This window comes from Strix uralensis, chromosome 2 (assembly GCF_047716275.1).
Source record: "Strix uralensis isolate ZFMK-TIS-50842 chromosome 2, bStrUra1, whole genome shotgun sequence".
In the NCBI taxonomy this organism is placed as follows: domain Eukaryota; kingdom Metazoa; phylum Chordata; class Aves; order Strigiformes; family Strigidae; genus Strix; species Strix uralensis.
In genome coordinates, this window is record NC_133973.1 from 90797146 (window position 1) to 90822090 (window position 24945).

General features: G+C 42.9%; 1 protein-coding gene across 19 annotated transcripts in view; it reads left to right on the top strand.

Moving 5' to 3' along the window:
* The first annotated feature begins 354 nt into the window (after positions 1-354).
* The window catches only part of MYCBP2 (MYC binding protein 2), a 204765-nt gene continuing 180174 nt past the window's right edge, over positions 355-24945 (top strand). For 13 of the 19 annotated variants that reach the window (XM_074859454.1, XM_074859457.1, XM_074859462.1 and 10 more), the window contains exon 1: positions 581-908. In XM_074859454.1, coding sequence (XP_074715555.1) covers positions 619-908 — 290 coding nt within the window. In that variant the 5' untranslated portion in view covers positions 581-618. Of the gene's footprint in view, positions 909-24945 lie in introns of all 19 variants that reach the window. The other 6 variants (XM_074859463.1, XM_074859476.1, XM_074859465.1 and 3 more) reach the window with 3 other exon arrangements.

Here is a 24945-nt window from a genome sequence, read left to right on the forward strand (position 1 = left end):
GCCGGCCCCCCGCAGCAGGTGCGCCCGCCCGTCCGTTCGCTTCCTCGTCCCCGGATTTCCCGGGGGCCGCGCGCGGCGGGGGCGGGGCCGGGCGGCGCATGCGCCCGGCGGCCGGGCTGGCGGCGGGAGGGAGGTGGGGCTGGGGCGGCCGTGCGGAGAGAGGGCGGCGGCGCCGGCGAGAAACTCCGGAGGGGAAGCGGCAGCCGCCGGCCTCCGCCCCCCAACCCCCCGCCTCCCCCCCTCCCTGCCCCGCTCCCCGACCCGCCGTAGCGGGAAGGGGAAAGCGAGCGGCCGCCCCCCCTCCCGTCCCCCAGGCACACGGTCCTGCCCAGAGCCCGGCGCGCCTGCCGGCGGGAGGAAGCGGCGGCCGGCGCTGCGCCCGGGGCGGAGGGCGAGCGGGCGGGGCAGCCGGGGCCCCCAGCCGCCGCTTGAGGGGAGGAGAGGGGTGTTCCCGCACCCCCGGCCCCGGTGCGGGTGGATGAGGAGCCTCCGGGGCGGCGGCGGCGGCTTTTGCGGCCTCTCCATGGCTGGGCCCCGGCCGTGAGGGCAGCGGGAGCCGCCTGTGTCCGCGTCGCGCCGGGAGGCAGCGCAGCCACCAGGGGGCGGGCGGGGAGGGGGATGAGCGCCGCAGCCGCCGCCGCCTCTGCGGGAGCCGCCGTCGCCGCCTGCGCCGGGGCCGAGGGCGGCTTCTTCTTCTTTTCCAGCGGCTCTGGCCCGGCGGGGCCCATGGGGCCCGAAGAGGGCTCAGCCGGCGGGCTGGGAGCCCTGCCCGGCGCTCTGGCGCCGCCGCCGCTGGGCTGCCGGAGCCGTTACCAGCTGCTGCTCTCCGGGAAGGCCCTGGCCGACAGATACCGGAAGATTTACACGGCGGCGCTGAGCGACCGGGAGCTGGGGAGCCACCCGGGCAGGTAACGCGTGCCGAGCTCCCTCCCGGGCGAGACGGGGCAGCCCCCGCTGGCCGCCGCCACCCTTCCATCGCCGCCTGGGAGCGGCCCTTTCCCCGGCGGCTCCCCCCGGCCCCGTGCGTGTACCTTCTTCCCGGCCGCGGCACGCCTCTCCCTCCCCCCCACCCCCGGCCGCCGCCCTCCTCATCCTCCCTCTCGCCCCCTTGCCAGGCTGCGCGGTGTCCCCGCTGCCCCTGCCATGTGGTGGCCGCCGCCGGGCCCCGGGGGACGGAGGGGGCGGTGATGTAACCCAGCGGCTGCCCAGGTGCCACCCCCTCCCCGCCGCCCGGGCCCTGCCGCTCGCTTGGCCGGCGTTACCGTGCAGATGGCGCTGCCACCCCCCTTTCCCGTGGCCCGGGGCGGGAGCTACCTGTGCCCGCTCCCCTCCCCCAGCGCGGAGGCCCCGTCACGCCCTTGTGGCGGAGGGTAGCGGTGTGCCGCCCGTCCTGCCGCCGCACGGACAGAGCGTTTCCTCGCGGTGTCCATGTTAAGACCTCGCTGTGGCCGGCGCCTGTCGCGCCACTGGAACGGGCTGAGCCCCGTGGTCCGCACCGAGACGCGCCGCTGCCCGCTGTGCAGCGCACCCGCGGATCCCGCTGGCGGCCTCGCCCGAGCGACGGACCTTGGTGCTTTGCCCTGTGTCGGAGCAGCCTTTGGCTGCCCTGCCTCATGTTTCCTCCTCTTTCAGTAATCTCTGCCGCCTTGTAGGCGGCCTCGGTATCTGGAGGGAGGCTGCGTCCTAGGCAGCGCTTTCCAGGGGAAGCCGGAGGTTGGGAGGGGTGTGCCGCCCCCCCCCCCCCCCCCCCCCCCCCCCCCCCGCCCCAGGTTCCTGACTGCCACCCCCCTGGGGAATGGTGTCCCTCGGGGCTTCCTTTCCCGCCGCCGGCCCTGCCAGCCGCCCCTCGGGCTCCCTCCCCGGGCCGCAGCAGGGTGCCTGTTGCTCCTGCCGCCTGTCTCCCGGGGTGCCTCGCCGCCCTCCCCTCAACCTGGGGGCGGCGGGGAGGAAGCGGCGGCTGCGGGCTGAGGCGGTGAGGGCGGCGGGGGCGGGAGGGGGGGGGGGGGTGGCCGTTACCCCCGGCCCCTCCCGCCGGCGGAGGCGAAGGCGGGGTGCCCGGCCGGAGCCCTGGGCTGGCGGCTGCTCTGTGTGAGAGGGGCGAGGGGCGAGCGCCCCCGTGGTGCCGGGGCGCTCCCCATTGTTTCCCTCCGGAGGTCGCTGAGGATGTGGATGACACGAAGCCGGCACCTTCCTGTGTTCTCAGCCTCTGCTGGCCTTACGCTGTGATGTGGGTGGCCAGATCGTAAGGAGAGCTTTGAGTCGCTGTTGTTTCAAGTTTGTAAACGGTTGTAAAGGACTAGGTGGTTGGCTTCTTCGGTTTTGGTTTTTTTCTTTCAGCCTGACTGGAACAGCAGGGCTTATTTCCAGCCCCCCCCCCCCCCCAAGTCTGTGTCTAGGAGTGGAATTAACATAAGAAACTAAAAGAATAACGTAACTTTCTCAGTTTGTTATGGCAAATGCTGGAAACGTGCACTGTTAACATTGGCATTTGACATATTTGCAATTACTGAGTTCTTTTCAGAGTGTATGACAGAGAAACTATAGTTCTTGTTTTCCCTGTGTAGACCTGTGAGTGCTTTTTTACCCCATATATTCCGTAGTTCAGTACTCGTGCTTTTTCCTTTAAGTCTTCTCTTCATACTTTTGAGCTTTGCATCATTTAATCCTGCAACTGCAATCACTAAGTGTAAGGAAACTACTAAATGTAAGGAAATCAGCTGTGCGATTGCTCCATGGTGTTCAGATATTTGTCTGAATTTTGCCTTAAGGTGTCTGTATTTTTTAAAGCTGTAGTTTTGAAGTTGTTATGTCCTCCATGTTTTTTGGTTTCAGGATAATTCAACTGGTATCTCTTGTACTTACATTGCAGAAAATACTAGCTTTAGGTGGGTGTAAATGTTAATGTTTCTCTTAATTGACATTCTTAAAATAATTGCTTTTAACTCCAAGATACCATAGATTGCATTCTTTTGGGTTTTATTTCTAATTAGCAGATTCTTATGATAATGCCAGTTGAAAGAAACAGTGACATTTGCAGTTATTGTATGTCTTTGTTCTTGCAGGCTAGACTTAGTCATATATCTTGGCTGCATTGTGTCATCTTAGAGCAAATCAAAGAAGCCAGACTCCTCATACAGAGGAAACAGGTTATATTAAACTACTTGCAAGTAAATGTCAGCTAGTTAATACTGGTGAATACAGCCTGTGTGTATTGTAGGACTTCTGAGAGGAGGAATAATCAGCTAGTTGCCCTCTACCTCTTGGTACTCACCCCAACATCTCATGTATCAGACTGATGGCTGTCAAGGTTTCTCTACCCTTTCTCCATGTTAGTGTCAAAATATTGCAATTTAAGGTTTGAGAACTTCAGCCACCTGGTAGTCTTAAACAGAAATGGTCAAAAATGCTTTTTTACAAATACGGTAATATCCCAACCATTTTCTAAAGAGATGCTTTAAAGTGATTTGTGACTGCATCTAGTTGCTACAGTAGATGACAGTGCCAGATAAATTAATTGGAGGTTAAAATAATATAGTTTATAACAAGAGCCTGAACCAGATTTTAATCTATGTGGAAAAGCTAAAGCCTCTTAATCTGTCAATAAGAGTGTTTCTGACTAGAAAAAGATCTTGAAGGTAGCTTAAAAAAGTAAACAAATGGGGTTATGAGCATTAATAAAATTATTCCTGTGCTCCAAGAAGACTAATTTGAAGAATGATAGTGCAACCTACTTGCGGTATGTCAACACAGAATTTTTGCTTCAAGTCTGAAAAATTGTACTCTGCACTTCATATGGTGTGACCAGTGCCTGGCTCAGTGAGTGCTTTTATTCCAGTATTTATGAAGAACTAGAAAGCAGTATGAAAATGCTTGTGCATAGGCAAGGAAATTAAACATTGTGGAGATTATCTGAAAGTCACAGGTAAGGTTAATATCACATTTGGAAGGTGTTTGTGCTGACTGTCATCTGAAAGTGAGGAATATCATGTGTTGAGTAGTCTGCGGTAATTGGCTTTGAAACAGAACTAGCAGTGTTTTGCATTTCTTCATGTGATACTGGCTGCTGTGTCATGAACACTTCAGTCTCCAAAGGAGGCGGTTCGGTCAGTGCGCTTGTTCCCCCTGCCACGTTGATGACATTATTTATATAGTCTCTTGCAGTAACAGATTAGAGACTCGCTCTGGGTTAATTTTAACTTGGCAAAAATGGTTTGTTGTAATCCAGACTAATTCCCTGATCTGGCTCACCTTGCGATGGTGCTTGTGCAGCGTGAGGCGGAGGGTTGCACGATATATGTGCAGAGGGACGGGAGCAAAGAAACTGCTGGTTTTGTCACTAGTGCCAGCCTAATAATTTTATGAAAGGAAACAGAAAAAATATCTAATCCTGCAATGTAACATATAGCTGTGTTTGCTCAGATAACAACGCTAAGAATCTGTTACAGTGCTACTAGCAGGGGGAAATTTACTTGTCAAGCCAAGATTGGTTTGAAAGATAAATCTATTCTGTGCCTAGTTTGTAGTTTCTGCTTTGTGGCTACTGAAATACATGAAAATGACTGGTAATGACATAATGGCTAGTGTAGCCATGAAGGTCTGTAAAACACTAGTGGGAAGTATGAGCCTCTTCAGAGGGCAAGTAAAAACTTCATGTTGTTGGAGTGTTGTCTCATATGCTGGGTTCTGAGTGGATGAAACTGGAAGTCTGCTCTCTGTTGCTGATGTAAGTTGTTAACTGCTTTTAGTCCTGAAGCATTGTATTTGAAAAGTAAGGTATTTCTGATTTTCACATTTTTGCTGTCTTCAAATATACGTTTTTTCCATTGTGTAACTTCATTCTAACAAGCCTCCCTATCCAGTTGAATTGCTGCTATTATCTCTTGTGCATCTCAGGGTTTTCCCTGAACTGTCAGTCCCTTTGCTCTTCTTTTACCTATGTATGTACTACCAGAAGTATCGGTTAGGCTCAGTGTGTTCTTTGAGACTTTGTGCCAAAGGTGGGTAGACATACAGATTTGTAATGGCTTTAGTGTGGCTTGTTTTGTAATGAAAGTTTTCACTACATAATTTTGACTAACTTGAAATTTTAATATTACACTGACAATATACTCTAAAATTGCAGTAATTTCATACTCATGTCAAAGTGTTTCATCTGTTTTACAGCTTATTGAGTGATCTTTACTAAAAAGAGCATATCTTTTTTTTTTTTGTTTGTTTGTAGGACATCAACTCGGCAACTGTAAAAGTAGCATCATGCACATCCAAGAATCATTTCTGAATAGGTGGTTCTTTGGTTCCATTTGCACTTTAAATTACTTGAGGACTGCATCTGGATTTCAGTAGTAACATTAGGTATCTGAGATGCAGCAGTATTTATTGAATAATATTCAATATTGAAAATTTCTTATATTCTTTACTCAAGGAAATTACTCATCATACAGAGCTTGTCAGGTGCTTAATTTGTTTGGTTCATAAAGTTCAGTAAAAACATTCTGTCAGTTAGTTTAAAAAACCATTAAAACCATTAAAAATGGTTTACCATTAAAACCATTAAAAATACAAATGCTTTTTGGAAGTTAGGTTTTTTTGTCCATTACTTCATTGCTAAAGTTGTGTCAACTTAGATCCTTCAGAGGAGAAAAGCTTCTATTTGTATTGTGGGGACAAAAAACCCAAACAAATCTAATAATGTGAAGTGACTTGACTAAGATCAAGAAAAATTTCAGTGATGACTGGAACGTAAGATTTCTGCTATTAACCAGAAATCAGATGACTGTTTTTCCAGCCATTTTGGCTGAAGAAGAGGTAGCCAAAAAATGGTATACATGAGAATATTCAGGTTTTGTGGGCTGATAAAAATACATTTCCTTTTCACAAAAATTGAGGCTGAAGCAGCCTTAGATGTCTAGTGATGCTAAAAGACACCTTTGTCTTTTGTAGTCATGCGTCCTGCTTCTTTGTTTAGAGGGAAAGTGTGCAGTTTAGAAAGGAGTTAGTGCATGTGATCACATTGTGTGATTTCTTCCTCCACCCCCCGCTGTTTGTTTTGGATGACAAAATAATACTGTGTGGAACCTTTTGCTCTTTAGTTAAAAGTTCAGTTATAGGCCAAACTGGAATTGAACACAAGTCACAAAAAACTGTTAAGCTATTTTTTTTAGCTATGAGAGTGTGCTTGTGTAAGAGTGTGTCAAATAGCAGCAGCTGTGGTGTTTGTACTGTTAAATAGTGACATTCTGAATGTTCACCTATGGAGAAAAATGACACTTTTCTACATAATCAATTTGTTACTGAATTATTTATATTGGGTACCAAACTATTTAGCTGTAATATTTTGGTCATTATTGGTGTTAAGCCTTTTTGGTGTTCATATGGTAATGGTCTCAGAAAGTGTCTGTTTAGTAAGGTAAATAACAGCAAATTATTGCCTCTTTTTCAATTCCCATTACCTGCTCTTGGGTTTCAGCATTCTTGTAGATGCTTTTCAAGCATAGGTAAGGCCTTACATCATCTTTCTTCATTGCTCGATTAATTCTGGATGTTTGATGATCTCTTGATATTGTTGCTGCCTTTGAGGATCTTGGCTGTACAGCTGTGTTCCAAAATGCTGTATTTAATGTGTTTTACACTTCTAAAATATTTTATCCTTTCTGAATGTCAGATTGGGGATTACTGATGAGAGTATTTGTGGAAATATGATTGTAGCTGTTGGTATCTATACAATGGCAGTTCTTAAAAGTGGCAACATGTCTAGCTCAAGTGTTAGTGTTACACTTTTAGTAATTTAATCCATATGAAGTCATTGTATGAACTCTGTGAGTTTTTTCCCTGCGGATAGCAAAGTGTCTTTCACTTTAAACAGCAAACATTGTCTGAATATTCTGCTGAAGTTCAGAAGAATTTGAAATTTTAATATGCAAACATAAGTAAATAAAACACCTAAGTGGGACAGGAGAGGAATCAGATTAGCAATGATTGTGGCTTATTCTGCATAATATTTTAGCCAGTGAATGACTATTTTTTTTTTAATTTATTTTAAAATGGGTACAGCTTGTAATTTGAGAAATAATAGGAGAGTTATTTTTGCTTAACTAAAATTGGACTTCGCTTCCATTTTTTTAAAGGCATATGAGTTCTGTTGGCCATTTTCAAATAAAGCCCGATTTCCTGTTCTCGATAATCTTCAGACTTTCTAATCTATGCGTCCCTGGGATTCTTACACCTACTGGTTTGAAACCATCTGTGTGTATGTTCTATTTTTTTTTTTCCTTTTATGTTGTTGGCTTGTGGTGGGGTTTTTGGGTGTTCTTTTTTTTTGTTTTTATACTGAGAGGAAATGCCAGTTAAAGTTTCAGTTTCAATTATGCTATCTGCTCTGGCATGCTGATGGTCTGTTAGGTGGCAAATACAAGCAGTTAAAGTTAGGCTGGAGCAATTTAAAAGGTTACTATTCCTCACTGCTAGCTGTGCTAAATGTAGTAAATGTGCTTCCTCCATACTTAAAAACTTGATGTTGAATTTGTGTTTCTGCTATGTTAACCATCAGTTGTGGGGTTTGGTTTTGTTTTTCCTCCTGTATTATGATCTTCCTCCTGGCCAAAATATTTTGAAGATGTTTCTGTAGTAAATTCTTCTTCTGACATATGACTACATATGTTTCACCAAACCCATAATTTAAAGCCTATTTATGTCTTTATAGAAAGCACAATGACATATCAGTAATACAGTCTTCGGTACTGAAGTACTTCATGCAAACTGTTTTCCACATCCTTGGTTTACTTTGGAAACTTGATGCCTTGCAGCATCTCTTAAATACCTGGTTGCATTTTTGGCTTTTTCTTTCTTACCTTGCTTGCCATAAACTCTGCTTCGCACTGAGGTGCTGGTTGGAATACTAGTGTTATAATTAACTAAAGTTTTTACACAGTAAGTACACTCACAGCCAGTTCCTACCATTGTGCCCCTCCAAAGGATGAATACTGGAAATTGGCACAGGAGAACGGGCTCCTTGTGCCCTAAGTGGGTAAATTAAGGTATATGGTTTCTGTACATTTAGATTTAATGTTTCATAGGGTATGAAGCATATTAATATGATTAATACACATTTTTCTTAGTAGCAAGTATTTCATAGTAAATAGCATGTTACAGCTCACTGCCTCCCTTCAAACTGATGAATGTGTTGATGGGCTTTAGTTTTTATTGTTATAACTGAATGATACTTTTTTTTCTTTGCATCTAGTGTATCTATGACTACTTTGGCCTGAGAATACTGTGAGGATTTTTGTTTTCTTATTAATTTAATAAATCTAAATCTATACCAGTTCTACACCTTAGAAGAGAGACAAAAGTTCAGCTTCCTTGTCCCCACATAAAACTGGAGCCCTGTGGTTAGATTAGTGCCATTCCTTACTTTAATTTTCTTCCCTTAGCTTTCCTTGACTTGTGTTCCCAGGCATAGTTGTCTAAAGTAATGGTTTTTGAACTCTTGGAAAATACTTTATAGATTCTGTGAAAGGGTGTTACGGTTTAACCCTAATAAGTAGCTAAGCATTACATGGCTGCTCGGTCACTCCCCCAGCAGTGGGATCAGGGAGAGGGGTGGATGGATAAAAGTGAGAAAACTCGTGCATTGAGATAAAGACAGTTTAATAGGTAAAGCAAAAGTTGTGTGCACAAGCAAAGCAAAATAAGGAATTAATTCACTAGTTCCCATCTGCAGGCCAGTGTTTAGCCACCTCCAGGAAAGCAGGGCTCCATCGTGCATAATGGTTACTTGGGAAGACAAGCCCCATAATTGTGAGTGTTCCTCCTTCCTCCTTCTTCCCCCAGCTTTATATACTGAGCATGATATCATATGCTATGGAATATCCCTTTGGTCAGTTGGGGTCAGCTGTCCCGACTGTATCCCCTCCAAACTTCTTGTGCACCCCCAGCCTACTTGCTGGTGAGGTGGGGTAAGAAGCAGAAAAGGCCTTGACTCTGTGTAAGCACTGCTCAGCAATAGCTAAAGGATAAGTGTGTTATCGACACTGTTTCCACCAGAAATCCAAAACATACAAGCACTGTACAAGCTACTGTGAAGAAAATTAGTTCTATCCTAGCCAAAGCCAATACAAAGAGAAAGTAAGATAAGGTCAAAAAATATAAGCCCGTTGTTTGTATTTTAAATTCATTAGAATGATCCAAACAACTACTGAAAAATTTTATAAGTTTGCAAATGAAAATAATAGGAAGCCTCTTCTCTAACTTGTGCTACAGTGCCATAGTACTTAGATTACTTTGGTCATGATCTCTTGTCAGTCTGGAAAAATGTCTAGCTAAGAGTTTTAACCTTAATAGGGTCAAACCCTGAACTCTTCATTTTACTTCTCCAGCATTCTCCTTGTTGCAGTTGATAACATCACTCATCTTTTCTATTGCTGAGCCTTTAAGCCAACATCTGTATTTATACAGATCTGCAGCCAGTCATTTATATTACATTGACATGAGCTTGTTCATAAATAAATACCTTATTCTCTTATTTTTATTATTTCAGTCTCTTCTTTCTTATTTTGGTTGTTTCACCGTGAGTTTTGTGTGCTGTTATTTATGACTCACCTCTTACCTGCTTTTGCCTTTCCTTTCTCTCCCACTAGCCAATGCATTATTCTAACAGATATGCTCATATGTCTTCATTATGCTTGTACGTTTTCAGAGTGGTCATGTCTGTTCCATTTATCTTCAAACCAATCAATTCTCTATCCCATTTTATTTCTAGAATGTACTGTTATACAGGGTAGACCATTGACAGCTGTAAACTGGTGAGTTTTCAGTTGTTTGCACTATGTGGTTGCATTTTCTGCTATTCAGTGAAGACAACATAGAATTTATTTGGTTTACTTGCGATAGTGATGACTCTAAGGATGTTATGCTGTCATGAACCACTGGTAATGTGCTTTTTCTTAATAAGTACAGTTCTTCCTAAACTTCATGAAGTGTCTTCCCTAAATTAAAGTTCTGCTGGTATGATTCTATGTGAGATGGCTTTGTATGTACTTTGGTTTTGGTGGGTGCATTTAGATAGGAAGGTGGCCAAAGGTGCAGATATTGTCATCTTTGCTATGGTTGAATGACTTTTTAAAATACAGAGCCCTAAAAATTTTTTAAGCATAAGAGATACAGAGATATTTTCCTCTACACTGAAAAACGTGAGGTAGAATATTTTTCTTTCATGTGTTCTTACAGATCTAATTTAATAGATAATATTGCAACAGATGAAGAAAAATTGGATAATTACAGAAAAAAAACGACAACTGTCAGTGGTTGTACTGTGAGACCATTCTCCTTGTGTGGAGAACACTTTGTAGGGGTGCTTTCTTGTGGGTTCTCTTTGTTTATATGAGATGATTTATGCTGTTTCAGAAGCATTTTCAGTTATAAAAGGGATTCAGACACTGTTTTGTACTTTTGCTCTTTTGTCCTGTTTAAATGAAACTCAGAACCATTTTACTTGTGTAGTTGGGTTTTAATTTCATTTTTAGAACCTGCAGTATTTAGGTTTCAGACTGTATTGGAGAGGCCTTAGAAAGGATATTCCAGCAGCTGGAATGTGACCCCTTTCTTTCTTAAGCCTCTAAAACTTTTTTTTTAAAAAAAGCTAGTTATTTAAAAAGTTAATGTGGTAATAAAGATAATACAGATTGATGTCATAGGCTTGAAAAATAGTTCTGAGTTATGATACTAAAGTCATGATTAAAAAGATGTGCAATTTCAGCTCTCAAACAGTAGCACATTAAAGTCCCAGCTGAACAATCAGGTAGAAAGATGGCCTTTCTCTTCTGAATTAAGAGCATGTGGGAAGGAGTTCCAAACTGTAGGAATGTGGCTGTTACCCATCTTCCAGATGTTTGATATCTTAAATATATGTAGCTCTGTATTCATCCCCAGGCAGTGTTCTCTCAAATCCATCAGTCTCCTTTTGTTTTGAGTTTTCTTAACCTTTTATTTTCGGATGCTTTAGAAGCCCAATGTAACCTATCCTAATAGTCTGCCTCTGTTTTCCTCTAAGCCTGTGTTAATTGGATTGCAGTTGATGTTCCTTACCCTGATTTATGGATTTAGGTGACAGGATTTTTATGATTTTTCCATTTATAGATATACTGCTTAAGTCCCGACTTTCCTTTTATATTTTCATGAATGAACATTCACATCAGAATGCTTGATTAATAATTCCAAGAAGATAGCGCATAAGCTGGTAATGGTTTGGAGGGCATACACATGGCTACTAGAATGACAGTTGAGCTGTTGCCCACTTTACTAAAAATTTGAGTTCCTTAAGCGTTAGAGCTTAGGCTTACTAAATGAAGATGATATCAATAATTTTAAATATTTGAGGTTGTGTGAGGATAGTATTGTCCATTGACAATAAAAAAATACCAAGCTTTTATTGTTTGGGGAAGAAATTGATTGTGCTCGCTAGTGTTCTTTTGAGATCTGCCTATCAAGCTGAGGAGTGATTCTCTTCAGTGATTCTCACTTTTGAGTTCCTTAAAAAAATCTGTAGCCCTTGATGAAAAGTAATAGTGCTCCCATTAGTTTTCAGTAATAGTAGGTAATCTATAGATATCTTCAGGGCAGGGAAAGCAGTGGATGTTTACCTCAACTTGAGTAAGGCTTTTGACACTGTCTCCTGTGTCTGACAAAGTACAGGTTAGATAAGTGGACAGTAAAGTCAATTGAGAGCTGGCCAAATGACGGCCTGAAGGTTTGTGATCAGTGACACAAAGTCCAGCTGCAGGCAAGTCATCAGTGGTGTATCACAGGAGCTGATATTGGGGCCAGTACTGTTTAGCATCTTCATTAATGAGCTGGATGCAGTGACAGAGTGTGCCCCCAGCAGGTTCGCAGATAATACAAAACTGAGAGGAGTTCCTCGTGCGTCACATGGTTGTGTTTCCATTCAGAGGAATCTGGACAGGCCAGAGAATTGGACTAAGAGGAATCTCATGAAGCACAACAAGAGGTAATGCAGAATCCTGCATCAGAGGAGGAATAACCCCAGGGGGGCTGACCAGCTGGAAGACAGCTCCGCAGAGTAGTAGCTTTGTGTACTGGTGAGTAACAGTCTGACCATGGGCTAGTAACGCCCCACCATGGTAGGGAAGGCAGGCAGCCTCCTGAGCTGTGTTAGGAAGAGTGTTGCCAGAAGGTTGAAGGAGGTGCTCTCTGCTCAGCACTAGTGAGGCTGCACTGGGAGTGTCCAGTTCTGGACTTCCCAGTACAGAAGAGGCAGGCATACTTGAAAGAGTCCAGTGCAGGGCCACAGTGATTAAGGGTCCGGAGCATTTCTCTTATATGGAAAGACTGAGAGAGCTGGGACTGTTCAGCCTGGAGAAGAGAAGGCTCAGGGGGGATCTTATCAGTGTAGGGAGGGGATGAAGAAGAGGGAGCCAACTCTTCTCAGTAGTGCCCACTGACAAGACAAGGGGTAATGGGCACAAATTAAAAATCCTGAAATTCCACTGTGTTCCAAAAAAGCATTTCTTCACGTGGGAGAGGTCCAGCACTGGCACAAGTTGTCCAGAGAGGTTTAATATTTCCTTGGAGATACTAAAAATCCAACTGCACGTGGTACTGGGCAACCTACTGTATCTGACCCTACTTGACCAGGGATCTTCGTAGAATCAGTCACAGAATCACAGAATGGTTGAGGTTGGAAGGGACCTCCAGAGTTCATCTGGTCCACTCCCCTACTCAAGCAGGGCCACCTGGAGCCAGTTGCCCAAGGCCATGTCCAGACAGTTTTGAGTATCTCCAAGGATGGAGATTCCACAACCTTGCTGGGCAACCTGTGCAAGTGCTCAGTCACCCTCACAGTAAAAAAAGGTGTTATGTCAAGAGGTCCCTTCTATAACCTGAATGATTTTGTGATCCTGTAATTCTTAGGAAAACAGACCACAAGGAAAAAGGATCTGTATGAGGTTTACCTGTCTGTCTTCTGACAGGAGGTGTCACAGGGAACAAACACACAGAGTGCTAAATAATCAGTTCTTGCAGCAGAGCTGTGTTGCAAGATGCAGTCCTCAGGTTACTCAAAACATAGAATCATTTAAGTTGGAAAAGACCTTTTAAGATCATCAAGTCGAACAGTAAACCTACAACAGCCAAGTCCACCACTAAACCATGTCCCTGAGCACCACATCTACATATTTTTTACATACCTTCAGGGATGGTGACTCAACCACTTTCCTGGGCAGACTGTTCCAATGCTTGACAGCCCTTTCAGTGAAGAAATTCTTCCCAATACCCAATAAAAACCTCCCCTGGTTCAACTTGAGGCTGTTTCGTCTCGTCCTATTGCTTGTTACAGGGGGGAAGAGACACCCACCTTGCTACAACCTCCTTTCAGGTAGTTGTAGAGAGCGATGAGATCTCTCCTCAGCCTCCTTTTCTTCCGGCTAAACAACGCCAGTTCCCTCAGCCATTCCTCATAAGACTTGTTCTTGAGACCCTTCACCAGCTTTGTTGCCCTTATTTAGACATGCTCCAGCACCTCAAGTGTCTTTCTTGTAGTGAGGGGCCCAAAACTGAACACAGTATTCGAGGTGCAGCCTCACTAGTGCCGTGTACAGTCCCTAGTCCTGCTGGCCACACTATTTCTGGTACAGGCCAGGATGGTCTTGGCATTCTTAGCCACCTAGGCACACTGCTGGCTCATATTCAGCTGCCTGTTGATGAACACCCCCAGGTCCTTTTCTGCTGGGCAGCTTTCCAGCCACTCTTCCCCAAGCCTGTAGTGTTGCATGGGTTTGTTGTGACCCAAGTGCAGGACCCAGAACTTACCCTTGTTGAACCTCATACAATTGTCCTTGGCCCATCGCTCCAGCCTGTCCAGATCCCTCTGTAAAGCCTTTCTACACTCAAACAGATCAACACTTCTACCCAACTTGGTGTCGTCTGCAAATTTACTGAGGGTGCACTCGATCCCCTTGTCCAGATCGTTGATAAAGATATTAAACAGAACTGGACACAATACTGAGCCCTGGGGAACACCATTTGTGACCAGCTGCCAGCTGGATTTAACTCCATTCACTGCAACTCTTTGGGCCTGGCAATCCAGCCAGTTTTTTATCCGGAGAAGAGTATGACCCATCCAAGCCATGAGCAGTCAGTTTCTCCAGGAGAATGCTGTGGGAAACGGTGTCAGAGGCTTTACTAAAGTTCAGTTAAACAGCGTCCACAGCCTTTCCCTCATCCACTAAGCAGGTCACCATGTCATAGAAGGAGATCACGTTAGTCAAGCAGGACCTGCCTTTCACAAACCCATGCTGACTGGGCCTGATCACCTGGTTTTCCTGTATGTGCTGTGTGATGGCACTCAAGACAATCTGCTCTATAACCTTCCCTGGTACTGAGGTCAGAGTGACAGACCTGTGGTTCCCTGGATCCTCCTTCTGACCCTTCCTGGAGATGGGTGTCACATTTGCTAACTGGGATCTCCCCAGTTAGCCAGGACTGCTGATAAATGATGGAAAGTGGCTTGGTGAGCACATCCACCAGCTCCCTCAGTACCCTTGGGTGGGTTCCACCTAGCCCCATAGACTTGTGTGTATCTAAGTGGTGTAGCAGGTCACTAACCATTTCCCCTTGGAGTATGGGCTTCGTTCTGCTCCCCATCCATGTCTTCCAGCTCAGGGGGCAGGGTATCCTGAGAACTGGTCTTACTATTAAAAGACTGAGGCAAAGAAAGCATTAAGTACCTCAGCCTTTTCCTCAGCCTTTGTCACTATGTTTCTCCCCGTATCCAATAAAGGATGGAGATTCTCCTTACCCCTCATTTTGTTGTTAATATATTTACAGAAACATGTATTAGAACTCCATGCTATAGCTCAGTAGAAGTAAAAGGAATGTGAGGAGAACTGAAAAGGTAGCAGCAGTTGCAATTTTAAATAAGTTAAAGCTACATATTTGCCCTAACATTCTTGTAGGAAGAGCTTCATGGTAACGATACCCCAATGTAAGTCATTTATCACTTAGAGTATTTTTAATCTTGTTTAAGGTCTTTTGTGTATTAGAGTCTTGCTGGAGCAGCGGGTAGGTGTCTAGTGGCAATTAGTCCCCAGTTTGGGGATATTACTCCTAAAATCCTAGCTTTCCTTTTCTGCAACCTGTCGTCTACTTTTGTTTTTTGTTTTGCTAGCAAATATCATATTCAATCTTCTAATGTATCACAACAGGCAAAAATATGGTCTGCAAGCCAACTGCCATGCGATTGTGCTGCTTTGGCTGTGATTTTTGGCAGAAGCAATAATTGTTATTTTTCCTAGCCTGCCTGCAACTGTACAAAGATGAAGGGAAGGTCAAGCAACTGCTTCACGGAGGTATTTTTCATTAAGTACTTCACAGAGCAAGTGTTCCTTTGTCAGAGATACTCTAAAACCCAGGAATACTCACCAGTGTTAGCAAAAGGCATTTTTTCTGAAGAGCTCTGTAGATTTTGTTGCCAAGTTACAGTGAAAGGATCTAGATAAGTGTATTTATTTCTTCAGAAGTGTACATTCTTGGATTTTATTCTATTTATGTTTGTGAATTGTAAGGTAAAATTTTGGGTCAGTATGTGCACATATATTTCATAATGCTTGCTAATACTTAGTTTTGCGTGGCACTTAGTTTATGTGTATTTGATACATATTTGTGTGCCAGGTTTCAGTTCATATATGTGTATTTTGTCCCCTGTCAACTGTACTATGCAAGTCCTTTTGGAAACTTGATAGGTATTATTGTGGGTGATATGAAAATGAAGCATTAAAAGCTTTTGGTAGTATTGTTTGTAAGCAGACCATTTGTTTATCAAGACAAGAACAGATTTTTAAGTGGTATTTGTTTTCTTTCTTTATTCTTGGAGTCTACTGACACTGTCCCCGTGGTTGAAGGTGTGTTGGATATTTCAGTAGTAGGAGGAATGATTAGCTGTGGCCACTTAGTCATCAAAGGGAGGTATCTACAAAGGCAAAAAGTAACGCAAGGAAAGCCTTAGGGAAGTTCAGTTGTAGGGCAACCTCTAAACATGATGAAACATTTCCTGGGTCCAACTGACTTGAACCACTATTGTGAAAGTAGTTTTGTGTTGGAGAGAGTTAGATGGAGTAACCCACAAGCGAGCTACGGACAGAATCAGGAGTAAAGTGGTATAGATTGGACCTAGTGCTTGAGACATTTTCTGAGCATCTCTCATTTTACAGTTACAGATGTAATCTTAAAGTACCTACCCTTAAGTGACACAATTTGTATGCCAACTTTGTAGAAAGTATACAGTGTTTTGATTATGCGGGTTGTTTACTTTGAGTTGCTTTATGGGCGCGTTGTAAGGCAGTTTCTCATTGTAGATGCTCAGGATTCTTGGCAGCTGAAGTAAGCATAGTGCAGAGATCACACTAAGGTTGGAGAAATCAAAGGGGATTTTCACTGGAAACACTTACTGCTTAGCTAAATGTGGGACTTTTGTACATGGAGGCTCTTAAGAGAAGTGGTTGCTTTCAAGAAAAAGTATTTCTCCAGTTTGTAGAAGTAAGGCTGCTGAAGACTGTAGCTTCTGTGAATGCGGAGAGGTACTAAAATAGGGAGTATGCAAGACAAGCAGCAGCTCTGATATGTTTTACAACAATATTCAGTATGTGCATTTTGTCACTGGTACCTCTTCATCTTGCCAATGTCCAAACTCCACATATTTTTCTTGCTATTTAGTTCTTTAGTCATAAAATCTCTTCTCCATCTATTGATTAGCCCATTAAAGCTCTGCACACTTCCTTGGTTTTGTTGCTTATCATTGTCATCTCCCTCGTGTGAGCCATTGCTTCTTTGTCCCAAACTTCTGTTGAACTTTCTCTTTTCTTTGTTTAATCTTTGGCTTTGTTTGCCAGATGCTTTTCAGTGGTTAACAGCAAGTCTGGATGCCCTGTAAAATAAGATAAAAAAGCAACTTATTTCTTGCATTAAGGGAGAAAATGCAGTCCCGCAATTTTGAGATCTCTTCACATCTTCTGATCAGCCTTGATAACCATTTTTTCTTCAGCATTTCCTTTCCTATATTTTGAAGCCCTTATAGTTAAACTTCTGTAGCAATGAGACAGTGAATAGTACGTTTCTTGCCTACAGGCGCACTGGTATTAATCAGCTGTGGTTCTCCATTATTGTATTTGATATTAACATGCCTTGAAGCTAGATTACAAATTAACAGCTGTTTTGGAGCACTTTGGGAAATGGAGTAAATGGTATGGGAGTTAGTAGGGTCCAACAGAGGCTGTGATTGCTCTAATGTCTCTCCGTAATGGCTCTGTTATTCATCTGTGTGATCACATGTCAGGTAGTTCATCTGCTTACAGAAGATAAGGAAGAAACCTCAAAATGCACATTGTTGTAGTTCATCAGAAGAGTTTTCTCTCTTCTGAAAGAGAGAAGACAGTTCACCTTGGTTTTCTGCATGGCTGAAAACTGATGCAGATCCGATAGAAAAGTAGCTCTGCTATCAGTGATGAATGCAACAATAGAGAAAGAACAGGCTGGAAAGTAGGTATTTCACAAGTATGATGAAATTCCCCTTTAGACTAGTTGGAAGAACTGGCTGAGGCAATTTCAGAGTTTAGGAATTACCTTGGAGAATTCACAGAAGATATATAAGGTTCTAAAAGACTAGTATAAAACAAATTGATAAACAGTATCTGACTAAAAAATGGATAAAGACTCAAGGTACTCTAGTATGGTTTCTGTTGACTAAATTTTTAAAAGTACTACAAAAATTACATGTTATATAAATGAAGATGATAAATTAGACACAAAATGGATTTATGATAGGCCCTGTCTGGGAAATTTAGTACTTAGTGTTATTAAGAGTTGTCTAAAACTCATTTTTCAAAAATTATGGAAAATAGTTAGCACTTCACAAAAAAAAAATCTTAAGTGCTAAGCTTGTTCTAAAATCAGATAATGATTAAGTTTGGATCCAGCGCCACATAGTCTGTACATCAACTCAGACATTGCTCTGAACTGAACCAAACGTTAGAATATCTTGTTATAGCAGATCAGCTAGGAGCATACCAGAGCTCTATTTCTAGCCTTGAGCCTGCACCAAGAAGCATGGGCTGATCTTCAAGCAGATGCAAGTGAGCAAAGCTGATGTTGTTCCTGGTGTCTCATTGGCTGGACTCTAGCCTTCCTCAGGTGGAATTTTTGGGTGTGTTGCCTTTCACCTGTCAATTTGGCTACCCCTGTTCTAGACAGAACTGTTGTATGGTGGATTTAAAGCTACACAGAAGACCACCCTGGAGAGGTGCTGGAGAACAGCTAGCTGTCAGGGGGGAAGGAAGCCTAGGAGAAGAGGTGGTGATTCATGTTCTGCATCTGGATCTGTCCTAGGTCCTGAACGGTTCTGGCTCATGGTTGACAACTTCAGTGTTGGAATTGAGATTGTAGATGGAAAAGTTCATAGAGGATGCAGAACTGGGAAAGATTACAGATATACTGAACATAATAACCTCAGCAGATATTTAGCTTAAAAAAAAAAAAAGCCCAAGCAAATGTAAATGTAAGCACAAATGTAAAAACAACAGTGAATAAAAGGTGAGGTATAATTCCTTGTGACAGGTTCTACACATTGTATAGAATTATAAAGTGAATGTGATTCAGCAGCATCATGCTGTTGGAGTGTTTCAGATTTTTTTTTTCAAAATGCGTGAGAGATTCTTTTGTGTAGGAAACCTGAAGTAATTCTTGACCTTTTCTTTGCACTTCAGGATTGTGGGACTTATTTTGTCTCTTTTTATTTCTGTTTTCTTTTTTTCCTCTCAACAAGAAGGACTAGTTATTAGTATGAGAGAATATTGAAATTAGATGTCAGTGATGTAAACGATTAGTGGTTTAGGCTGAAAGAACTGAGACTGCTTCATTGACAGAAGACTCTTATTTCCCCTCATGCTTGAAATAAAGTCAAGCTAACCATGGAAAAAGAGGAAAATAAACTGATTTTTCTACAATAAAGATGTAAAAAAATAGCATTTAACTGCCATAAAAGTGGTTTAGAAAAGACCTCACAAAGACCTTTTTAGTAGGATTACTTAGGACATGGTGGAAGTGTGATCTCTGTCAGTGTTTAATATCTCCACAGGGAAAACACCTGTCAGGAATAAAGTGGAATTTGACTAGTCCTGTGCAGGACCAGGGAATGGAAAGACTGACCTTTCAGGGTCCTTTCCAGGCACTGTTTTTAATTATTCTAGAGTACCTTTCAATTGTCAAATTATATTCTAGATTGCCTGGGGACATGCACAAGTTTTCTGTACCACTGAAGTCTGGAAAAGTCCTGTTAAAGATCCTGTACACAGTGTCCACATTGATCCATCTGCACAGAGAAACTCTTGATTATTGCATATAAGCATGTTTGTCATGCACTTCTTAGATTACCCATGGGCATTAGTTATAGCCAAGAAAGTGTGGATCGATTCAAGTGACTGGCTTGTCTTAATACAGGCATATATTTTAAGTATGGTAGAGTGGTTTTCATCCCTTGTTCTTGTTAGGTTTGTGTAGTATTGTAGGTTTGATTATGCTGACTAATTCCCATAGAAGTCTGCTTTTATGCCTGAATTTGCTGTATGTTTGCTGATCCAGATGGTGAACAGATGAAAAGCTCAGTATGTCTATACTTGGAAGTGTAATCAGAAACGTGGCATGACACCAGGAAAAATGCTAAACTCTGAGAAAAAAATGTACTCTTTTCACAATGTACAAGCACATTTATTGTACAGTCAAATTTTATTTTAGTATGTAAACCAACTGAGGGTCACAGAATAGTTGAGATTAGAAGGGACCTCTGGAGACTGTCTAGTTCAACCTTCCTGCTCCAGTGGGATTTTTAATATCTTCAAAGATGGAGAATCTGTAGTCTCTTGGGGTAACCTGTTCCGGTGTTTGACCACACCTACAGTTCTTATGTTTAATGGAACTTCCTGTATTTCACTTTTTTCCCCATTGTCTCTTGGCCTATCACTGGATATTGTTCAGAAGAGTCTGGTTCCATCATCTTTACTCTCTCCCATCAAGTGTATAGCCACATTGAGAAAACTCCACCCCCCAAGTTTTCTCTTTTCCCAGCTAAAGAGTGTCTCTGCTTGCTTGGTTTCTCCTCATATGACAGGTGCTCCAGTCCCTTAAGCATCTTAGTGGCCCTTCTCAGGACTCACTCGAGTAAGTTGGTCTCTCTTGTACTGGAGAGCCCAAAACTGGTTGCAGTACTCCGGATGTGATGTTACCAGTGCTGCATAGAGTGTAAGAGCCAACTTCCTCAGCCTGCTGGCAACACTTTTCCTAACCCAGCCCAGGAGGCTGTGTGCCGCCTTTGCTTCAGAGACAGTGTTACTGGCTCATGTTCTATATCTCCACCATGAGTACCCATAGGTCTTTCTGTAAAGCTACTTCCCAGACAGTTGGCTGACAGTGTGTACAGGTGCCTGGGATTGTTCCTCCCCAGGTTGCAGGACTTTGCATTTCCCTTTGTTAAACTTGATGAGATTACTGGTGGCCCATTTCTTCAGTCTGTTGAAGCCCCTCTGAATGGCAGCACAGCCCTCTGGTTTATCAACCACTCCTCCCAGTTTTGTACTGTCTGCAAACTAGCTTGAAGGTGTACTCTGTCCCATCATTCACAACCCTTTGACCCTAGAAATTTGGCCTATTTTCAGTCTTATGTTTATCTAGCTTGTACTTCATCAGTTTGTGTATGGGGATGCTGTGACTGACAGTGTCAAAAGCCTTACTAAAGTTGAAATAAGCAAAATCCCCTGCTCTCTAGTCACGCACTAAGTCAGCCGTCTCATTGCAGAAGGCTACCAGATTGGTCAAGCATGATTTCTTCTTCATAAATCCAAAGTGACTATTTGCTATCACCATCTTGTCCTTTGTCTGTTTGGATCCCCTGATCTTCCATCTTGCCCTTGAAGATACAAGTGATGTTTGTTTTCTTCCAGTTCTTGGGAACTTAAGCTAATCAGTGTGACCTTTCAAAGACTGAGAGTGGCCTTGCAGTGTCACTGGCCACCTCTCTCATCACTTGTGGGTGCATTCTGTCACATCACCTTGACTTACTTAAATATTCCCTGACCTGAACTTCCTTCACCGAGGGTAAGACATCATTACTCAGACTTTCCCTCTGGTTTCAGGGACATGGCATTGCTGAAGGCTAGTTTTACTGGTAAACATGTAGGTGACAAGTCCCTTGGTGGGCTTTGACTTTTATAACCCCATCCCTAACCACTCAGACAGTGTCCCTGTATTTCTCCTGGGTGACATGACCCTGCTTCCACCTCTTATGTTTCCTTTTTATGCTTGAGCTTTGTCAGAAGCTCCTTGTTCATCCATGTAGGGCTCCCGTCTCCTTTGTTTGACTTCCTGCATGTGTGAACAGACCATTCGTGAGCTTGGAAGTGATCTTGGAAAATCATCCGGCTCTTCTGCACCCGTTTCTCTCCAGGGGACTGTATCCCATGAGACTCTTCTAAGTAGGTTGCTGAACAGGCCAAAGTCTGTTCTTCTGAAGGCTAGGGTTGTGATCCTGCGTTTGCTTTGCTCTCTGCTTTCAGGTTCCTGAACTTCACCTGCATTGTCACTGCATCCATGACTGCCCCCAACCTTCATGTACCTGTCTGGTTCTTCCTTGATTAAGTGTCAAGTCCAGAAAAGTGCCTTCCTTCATTGACTCCTCAATCTACTCTGTCATGGAATTATCAGCCATGCACTCCAGAAACCTCCTGCATTGCTTATGCCCTGCTGTGTTCCTTTCCAGCAGATATTGGGATAGTTAACATCCCCCATAAGGACCAGGGCCTGTGAATGTAAGCTTTCTTGCAGGCCTCATCTGCTTCCTGATCAGACTGGGTGTAGCAGACACCCCAAACAATATTGGTCATACTGATCTGCTCTCTAATCCCATAAACTCTCAATTGGCTCACCATCAACTGCTTCATATTCTGTCTGAATTGCAACAAGGACAATACAGTTGGTATTTTGCAACAACTATGATAAAAGTTCTGGTGAAGTTTGGATGTGGGAAGGTAGAGCAAAACCATCAAACTAAATGGTAGAAAGTGAAAATTATTGTGTGTGTGACTTTCTTTGTAGTATAATTTATACCACCTGGAGACTAAAAGAAGGGAGTAATGAAGTCATTGCATTTTCTGGGCAGTCATTCCATGTTGGTACAACTTTGTTTACTCAAAATAGTCTTTTTTTCCCTATCTGCCTTTTGCAAGTAAGTCTGTAATACTTCAGTTCTCCAGTGGGGACTTAGGAGTAGTGGTGCTTCTGTGTGCTATTGGGTGATGGTAAAGAAAAGTATTTGAAAAATTGTGGCAGCCAGATGTTGTAATACGCTTATTCAAAAAGAAAATCACAAAGACATACAGCCTTCTGCAAGCCAGATACTCCCCTGACGGTTTGTTGGGCAGAAGTTAAGATAGATAATATGGGGCACTGTGGGGGATGTCTAACTGCTTTGGACCAGTTAGTCTTCTTGTAGTCCCACTGCCTTTGTGATGAACGTGATTTTCCATCATGTAGTGACAAACTCTGGATAATGTGTTTTGTAATTTGTAGATCCTTTAAGCAGTTATATACCTGCGCAAAGAAAGCTGCCAAATGGCGCTAGTTAGTATGTGATTCCTGCACATAAAAATGAGTACTGCTGATCTTGCACTGTTAGTATGGGGCAGCTGGGGAAACCAGTGGAGGAAATGTCAGTTCATTACTTTTCAACCAGTGTCCACATGTCAATACTTGCATTTCACTTCCCTTGAGTAAAGTATGTTGGTAGATTTAGAGCTTTTTAAGGAACTCGGTGCTGTGATGAGAGACCCTGAGACATGATGGTGACTACATGATCACGTAAGTGGTAACAGCTTGCAGTTGCGGGCTACTTGACAACTTCAGCTTGGGATTTGACTTTGGGCTGTTCAGAAGCAAATACTTGCTGCTGCTTGTCCAACCAGATTGACAGCCAGCATCAGTAATTCACCAAATGGAGGGAACAAATGAATTATTTGATATCACAAATCTGACTATTTCATTTCAGTGTTACTGAGTGGTTGCTGCCTCTTAAGAGCATTTCCACTGGGCCTTGAATGCTGAAGCTAATTGTGCAGAGTAAGCACCTATGGAAACAAAATAATACAGTATATTTGTCATTTGTCTGAATACAGTATGTCTTTGATAGACCTCTCCTGTCAAAATTAGAATTCTTCCTGAAGATGCTTAGCCATTGAACCAGAGCAAGCAAGTTTAGACAAATACACTGGGTCAAAGTCAGTTGGAAGTTTAAAAAATTTTAGCATGTGTTAGCACATGGCTTGCTAAATTCACTGATTTTTCAAAAGTGTACTCGAAGATCTAATTAACAGTAGAATGCCTGGGTCTAATGCTGTACTAGCTACCGTGGCCTTTGGTAACACATTTCAGGTAGAAGCAAAGGTTTTAGGTGAGACAGAAGTTGAATAACACTTTTGTTGTTCCTATTCTGCCTCAGCAGCAGAGACAGAATAATATTTTTTCCACTCTTCAGTGACACCTTTAGTGTAACATACAGCCTAGAAGAGCTTATGCAGGTGTGACACTATTAACATAGGTTAACATTATGTTAACCCATATTGAGTAACTCCATAAGGAGATTGAGTGGGGGGACACTCAAGACCTAAAGCTTCCTTTTCAAATTTAAGCAATTCAGCACTATTGTGACTTTGAGGGAAGATGCTTTGTTTGCATTTTCTAAGTTCTTTTAAAGAGAGTAAGAGCAATGGTGTTGAGACAACTGAAGAGCATCCCCCTAATAGTGCAGCAAATATTGCAAGTATTGGCTAATGCTACTTGTGGTTTGAAAACAAATAAACTAAGCGTGCTTTTACTTCCTTCTACTACGGGTGCCACAAAGCTTAATCATGTAATCATGCAATCATGTAATTTAGCAGCTGTTTTACCTATTTTAAATTGTCCAGCAATTGATTGTTGTGCAGCTTCCCCTTTTTTTCCCCTTTAGTTTGAGACAATTGTTCCATATTCCAGGGTTGAACGTTTTAGGTATTGGCTTTCATTCTCAACAGATTTTTCTGTGAAGGCTGTAATAGCACCATTCACTCTTTCTTTGGATCCATTTGCCAAAAGTATTTTCTTGTCAAGGTATCTTCGTGTTCTGCACTCATTTGACTTGTGCTTCCTTTGTGGTCCAATTCAAAACTGCTAACTTAGTCTCAGATGATACAATGGCTTGAAGCAGTTTGTAGGAAACCTGACTAAGATTTGCTGGTCATCAGTGTTCGGTTTCAACAACGGAGCTAAAAGTTAAAGGCTAAAGGCCTTCTGCCACTGGAAGCAGATTGCCAGCATAGAGTTTCAAGACCTTTACAAATGACAGTTTACAGCAATTTACAATTGTTAACCAAAACCGTAATTAATAATTTAGCTAAAAATCCAACTGAGCCATATAGGGTCATCTTAATCTTCAGGCAGTAGAAGAGTCAGGTTTATAATTAACACATGTGGTTTCCAATGGGAAATTACTCATTATCTGCTTAATGTTGTTTTTCATGAACATACTTGCCCATATTTTATCTTTTCTATCTGAATATTAAAACCTTCTGGCATAATAGTATATAACAGTAGAACTGTGGACAATCATATATATCTTTATATGCCGATACATTATAAACATATTAGTATTATGCATAGTAATGATAGGTTGCTCAGAACTGTTTATAAAATTAGTGCTGGTGACTTTTTTTTATTTTTTAATTAATCATTTACTAGTTCTGAAGTTTCATTTGGATACAGGGGGAGAGTATACTTCCGAACAAAAATGCTGGGTTTTCATAATCTTGCAGTTTTGTTTTAAGAAACAATAGGGAGATAAATGTGGATTCTCAACATGGCATT